Below are 6,961 nucleotides of genomic sequence, written 5' to 3' on the forward strand. Positions count from 1 at the left end.
ACAATTTACATATAGATATTACACAATTTTCATCCGCTTACATATTGAGGCTTACCAACAAGCGATTAGCCTTGCATTGCAACCATCTCTGCCAATTGTTGCGTAGCCTACACACGTTAACCGGTCCCCTCTTCAGTAGACCAAACCGTTCACATAGCTTGTTGGACCTATTCTCTACCATCGGTTGATCATACTACTGATTCTTCACTAAGACACATCATGTTTTTTGGATCTTTTTGCAAATTACAGTCACTTCTTTGGGGATGTTAAGTAACATATTTTCTTTAGTTCTCCATATCCTCTCTATTGTGCTTATATCTCATTTTATTATGCATATCTATATCATAATATCTTGTTATCTTAAATATTCATTTTATAAAATTTGTAAATATGCTCATGTATTCTTCATCAAGGGGACAATTTATATACACATATATAATATCAGAAAATACAAAATTCTCTTTATCACATATTTCTTATCTTGGTAGATTTGCACAGTTTTCATAGCAAAAATAAACCCACGTGAAAAATGTGTTGGACATGGTGCCCTTAAACAAAACCTCCTACCCTTTTGTTATAATATTCCAAGAAAAATGCAAGGAAAGAAACTCGGGCCCTTTGCGCCATTGGCACTTCTATAAATCCTCTCGAGGTCACACTTGAAAGCAAGGAAAAAAAAAAAACTCAGAGAGAAGAATCATCATACATTTCTCTTGAAACTGAGGTTCTGTTGGAGGATGAAGAGAAAGAGGGACACATCGTCGGCTGGAGGTGATGGTAGTGAGACATTAGGGGCTGAATTTGAAGTTTTCTTGAGTTTTAGAGGTCCAGACACAGGCCTAACTTTCACAGATTGCCTCTATCACTCCATGGTTAGAGCTTGGATTCACGTGTTTAGAGATGCCGAAGAGATCAGAATAGGTGAAGAGATAGGAGGAGAGCTTCTGCGTGCAATCAACTCGTCTAAAATCTACATGCCAATCTTCTCTAGAAATTATGCTTCTAGTGCATGGTGTCTTCGTGAACTTGCGTACATGTTGGAGTGCTGGAGAAAAAGAACAAGTGAGAAAATGATCATTCCCATTTTCTATGACGTGGATCCCGATGATGTGAAGCTGAAAACTGGATTGTACTTTGAAGCTCTCGAAAGGCATGGAGACAAGTTCGGTTGCGATCAAGTGCAGCGTTGGAAGGAGGCTCTCATTGAGGTTGCTCGCATCAAGGGATGGCACTTGAGGGATCAAGGGTAAGGTTAATTAGAATAATGGTACACTTTTAATTCAATTTAATCGAGCCTTTCTATCTGTACGAATTGTCTAACCAAGTCCTAACAGTAAATTCAATTCGATCAAATGCATCTGATGGGGGTGTCGAACTACCCATAATGTGAGATGAACAATATTTTTCAAGGTCCAAACTAAAGAAAAAGATTATTAGAGGACCAGGATGATTTTTTGTTCTATTTTATACAATTCCACGATTCCACATTCACAAAATGTTGTCTATGTCATACCTGGGCATTTTCCGTGCCTGCGTAAGTTAAATGTGACGCTATGTAATGCTGGAGAGATTTGATTAGACAACTTGTGCTAGTAGAAGAACTAAATTAGAAAAATCAAAAGTATAAGGATTTGGTAAGAAAAATCATGAAAGTATTTCCAAAGTTAATAATAACAAGCACCCTATAATATACAACGCAAGAAGTTCTATAAATTTGAAATATAGAAATTGACTATAAATGAAGTCCACTTTAATTTTAATGAAAATGATGGACAACAAGTAAGTCGGTAAATTGTTAGCTGAAAATAAATTACCTCACATTATGGTAAGGTCACCTCAACATAGAAGCCTCCAATCACAGTGGTGTTGGAGGTAAAAAATTCAGGAAAACACAGGGCGTGCATTATAATCATTTTTTTTTCTGTTTATCTATTTTTCTGTTCTAATGGTTTGATATGCAATTTCATTTTTCTATTTCTAGAACAAATTTCTAATCCAAAAATAGATTTGGAATAGAAATCAAAAGTAAAAACTTTCTACTTTTTTTAATTCTAGAACAAAAGTAAGAAATAAAAACTCTCATCATCACTACTAGCTGGTTGCCTACCCATCACAACCCATTGGCCGCCCACCATCGGTTTGCCGCATTCTCCCACCACCGCTCGGGAAAGAGAAATTTTGTCTCATAGTCAAACGAATTTTTACTCCAAGAATAACAATTTTATGTGGTTATCAAATATGTATTTTCACTAAGAAACTTGTCTAGTGAATAAAAATAGAAAGCTCTATTTCTACCCAAAATTGATTCCTAGAACAGAATGATTATCATTTGCGATTATTTCCCCATTAAAGAAGAGTCTAGCCATTTTTAAGATTTTCAGAAATTTGTGTGATCAAGAAAAATGTGTTTTGTTTCCTTCTCCTTAGGAAAATAATCCTTTATCAGGTTAACCTTGCAAATGCACATATAGACCGAGTTTTGTGTTATTAACATTCCTCAACTTGATATTCCATTAACTATCTATCTCAAGACCTTTGTCTAATATGGCAGGCATGGTAAAATCATCAATCTTATTATTGATGAGGTTTTGACCAAGCTAACGAGAGGAAAGAGAAATCTCCCTGATCATATAGTTGGATTTCATGATCATGTGGAAGCCATCATCAACATTTTAGATGAAGGTTCTCGTGATATTCTCTGCCTAGTAATCCATGGAATGGGGGGTATCGGTAAGACAACTCTGGCTGGGATTGTCTTTAACCAAATCTCTAATCAATTTCATGGTTGTAGCTTTCTCTCCAATATTCGTGAATTTGCAGATGGTGGTAAAATTGTTGAATTGCAGCAGAAGTTACTATCAGAAATCCTCCACCTCAAATCTATAGAGGTGTATGATTTTAGGATGGGTACCAGCATGATTAAAGAAAGATTTCGTGAAAAGAAAATTCTTGTTGTTCTTGACGATGTGGATAAGTGGGACCAATCAATGAAATTAGTAGGAAATTGTGATTGGTTTGGCCCTGGAAGTAGAATCATTATTACAACAAGGGACATCAATTTTTTGCCTATCAAGAAGAGGAGAACCAAGAAAATAATGTCTTTTATATTTATGAAATGAGGGAATTGGATCCTTGCCATGCCCTTCAACTTTTTAGTAAGCATGCCTTCAAAAGGGACTCCCCTCCGGCTGACTACATAGATGTTTCACATGAAATTATCACCAAAGCAGGGGGACTTCCTTTAGCTCTCGAGGTTATCGGTTCCTCACTTTGCTGCAAAAAGAAAACCAATTTGGAAGGAAACTCTGAAGAAGTTAGATCTCGTCCCCAAGCAGGAAGTCCTCAACAAACTAAAGATAAGTTATGACATGTTAGAGGATGATCAGAGAGAAATTTTTCTTGATATTGCATGTTACTTTATTGGTGAAGAAGCAATCTATCCATATTATATGTGGAAAACTTCCGAGTATTATCCAAAATGTGCAATACTCGTCCTCACACGAATGTCTTTAATCAAGATTGTGGATGATGATAGATTGTGGATGCATAATCAATTACGAGATCTTGGAAGAGAGATTGTTCGCCAAGAAGATGTCAAAATGCCTGAGAACCGTAGTAGGCTGTGGCTTCCCAAGAATGCCTTGGACGTTGTTCAAAATAGGAAGGTATGTAAGTTCTGGTTGCCATTTTCTTCTAACAAACCAACACGCAATGCAATTAGCCTAAGTAACTCAGAATCATTTCTTTCTTCTATCCTTCCCTTTATTCCCCCTCCATTTCTTCAATACACAAAAGCAATCATCTCCACACGCGAGGGTGGACTTGAAAGCATGCAAACTTGCATATCGCCGTGATTGTGCAATTTGATGTTGGCTTGTGCTTTCTTTGTCACTAGGGAACAAACAATGTGGTGGCCCTCAAATTGACACCAATTTTTGAAGAGCACAGTTTCACAAGTGAAGGCTTTTCAAAGCTTCCCAATTTAAGGTTATTGGAATTAGAAGGGGTGGGTTTTGTGGGTGACTTTAGAAATATTTTCTCGAAGGTTGCCTGGCTCTCATGGCGCTTTTGTCCTCTTGAGTTCCGTGCGACTAATCTATGTTTCAATAACTTAGCAGTGCTCAAGCTTTCGAATAGCGACATAAGTGAAGACTGGGCTGGATGGGGACCATGTCTGGTACTAAGTCATTTAATACACACAATTTCATTATGGCTTTCTAACTGACCTTAATATTTACCTTCCTTTGAGCACTAATTCTTAGTCGTTTTACAGGCGAACAAGAACTTGAAAGTCATACATCTCACTAAGTGCACAACCTTAAGAAGGACTCCTAACTTCTCTAATTGCTCAAAATTGAAGATATTGGTGATTAAAGATTGTACGCACTTGCTAGTTGTCGATAGCTCTATCTCTAAACTAGAGCTCTTGAAGTACTTGGAAGTCTCCGGGTATTCTCACTGGATCCCAGAGGCATGTGAAGAAAAAGACTTCGACTTATTTGCGGTATCTTCTGTGTTGGGTGGTCTAAAATCCCTCTCAACACTAAAGATAGAACGGATGTGTGTTCGAGAACTTCACCATTCAATTGGAGAGCTTGTAGGCTTGAAGTGTTTGTCTTTAGTTGGTTGTAGAATGCTTAGAAAGCTTCCAAACTCCATCGGAAACATGAGATCACTACTTGAGTTGGATTTGGATGACACGGGAATCATAGAGCTACCTAATTCCATTGGAGATCTCAAGATGTTGAAGAAAATGAGCCTGGCAATGACTCGGTTAAAGGAGCTACCAAACTCAATAGGAGGCCTAGAGTCATTGCTTGAGTTAGTTTTGGATCAAACACATATTCTAGAATTGCCTGCTTCTATTGGAAATCTCACAAGGTTGGAGCTTCTCCATCTATCTTGGAGTCAAATAAGAGAGCTATCAAGGGGCATATGGATGCTTGTGAATCTTGAAGAGTTGGACGCCAGAGGTTGTCAAAATCTAGAAGGGGAAATACCAAGTGAAATTAGGGAACTATCCTTTTTGAGAATGCTAGACTTATCATGGACCAAAGTTAGGAGATTGCCCACAGCTATGAAGCAACTTTCTTGTCTCCATGAACTATTTTTGCAAGGCTGTGATGAGCTCGAATGGCTGCCAGAACTTCCTCCAAGTTTAACAATGTTAGAGTTTTCATCTGAATCATCACGGACAATTCCCGACCTCTCAAACCTAACCAATTTAGTTCGTTTGGACATATTTGGTGGCATTTATCAGTCCTCTAAATTCACAAAAGGTAATCCAAAGATAGAGTGGATCCAGAGCTTATCTAAATTGGAGGCCTTGAAACTATCTTATGCAGATCTCATGTTTCCTACAACCGTGATTAACTTGGCTCTTCTTTCTCGACTTCAATTACTATGCATATGTTGTGCGGACCCTCAAGCTCTAACGAGGCTCCCTTCCAATCTTGGAGAATTGTGGTTAGGAGATGTAAAGTCGCCGATAGGAAGGTCACTATTTTCCAACCTAAGAAACTTGTACAAATTAACACTCTCTAGATGTTGTCTAAGAGAGATTCAGTTTGATGGCATCTTTCAGCAGCTAGAGAATCTCCGTCGTTTGATTGTGGTCCATTGCAATTCGCTTGTGAGTCTCTCAAGTTTGTCGACATCAAAGGGGCTTTCAAGACTTTATGTGGAATATTGCCCACAGCTAATCAAAATCGAGGGGGTTGGTGAATTGGAATCACTGGAATTTTTGTTAATTAGGAAATGTGACTCCATGGAACAGTTACCTGATCTATTGAAGTTACAAAAGCTGACAAGGTTGATCATCTCAGATTGTGAGTCGCTACAAAGTTTGCCTGATCTACCTCTACCCAACGAGTGTGATGTCACCATTGAAGGATGTAAGAGGTTAAATGACTTTTTTGGGCCTTATGATCTTTACAAACAAAGAGTGAATACTTAATAGTCATACTTGCTGAGTATGCCGCTGTCTATAGCAGTCTCTAGACAGAACCATCACGTTCCTTACATTGTAAGTCCAAAGTTTATCCACTTTGAGTTGTGATGTATGTCTTCCCATGCACAAATGTGTACATTTAAAAGTTCGATTATGATATATCTAATGTGCATGTTCACCTTAAGTTTTTAAAGAATTGAAGCACCAATAGCTTTGATTAGTTCCCCAAATCTTTACAAATTCTAACTTTCTATGCCTTTGTTATCTTGATCTTTGCTTTACCTTGTTCTAGTTGTTTGCTTCCTTGTCTCCGTAGTTCAATGCAACTATTCTGGCATTCTTATTCTGCTTGCAAATATCTCATACCTCTCTAATTGGTTCAAATCATGGCCTGATTCTAGGCAAGCCGTTCTCTACAAGGATTCTTACAGCCAACCGTCATCAAGTTGAGGTAAGCAAGTCAGTCTCTTCTCGTCACCTATTTTCATATACCGGGCAGTTAGTCGATTACTGTATCGACAGATCATTCTTGATGTCAAATCATCTATTGTGTTTGATTCGTGTGCAGCTAACAAGTTTGCCTATGGCTGAAATTGCCTTTGAAGACTTTCCATTCCAAATTTAGCCTGTTTCCTGGAGAAGAATCGCAACATTCCATCAGTAACATATCAATGAGAGTTTGGCTGTTCGTCTGATTTAAGTTTAAAAACGTTAAAAATCTTGGGGCACACATTGCTTACCGCTTGTTCCGTGCATGCCATGTCGAGCTGAATGAGGACCTTCAGCCATTCCTCGTGCAGAAGGATCTACTCTCTTTACAACGCTCTTGCAGGACCTAGGTCCCTTTGGTCTTACTTTGAAGAGATGGCTTTGCATTTTCCCAATTTTTTTTTTTTTTTTTTGAACGAAAGGACATTTGATGAAAATAATAAGTGTCTGAATAACTCATTTTGGTGTCCATTTTGCAAAGCAATTTAAAGTTTAAAAAAAAAAAAGTAAAAAAAGAAGGAA

At 37.9% G+C, this 6,961-nt stretch overlaps 1 protein-coding gene across 1 annotated transcript; it reads left to right on the top strand.

Moving 5' to 3' along the window:
* Positions 1 to 737: 737 nt before the first annotated feature.
* On the top strand, positions 738 to 6,400 carry LOC104420109 (disease resistance protein RPV1-like). Its single transcript, XM_010032008.2, has 7 exons — positions 738 to 1,246; positions 2,552 to 2,730; positions 2,821 to 2,888; positions 3,519 to 3,665; positions 3,896 to 4,177; positions 4,274 to 5,279; positions 6,243 to 6,400. The coding sequence occupies exons 1-7, from the start codon at positions 738 to 740 to the stop codon at positions 6,398 to 6,400; spliced, it is 2,349 nt and encodes a 782-aa protein (XP_010030310.2).
* The last annotated feature ends 561 nt before the right edge of the window (positions 6,401 to 6,961 follow it).

The sequence above is a fragment of the Eucalyptus grandis genome, chromosome 9 (genome assembly GCF_016545825.1).
Source record: "Eucalyptus grandis isolate ANBG69807.140 chromosome 9, ASM1654582v1, whole genome shotgun sequence".
Classification (NCBI taxonomy): Eukaryota; Viridiplantae; Streptophyta; class Magnoliopsida; order Myrtales; family Myrtaceae; genus Eucalyptus; species Eucalyptus grandis.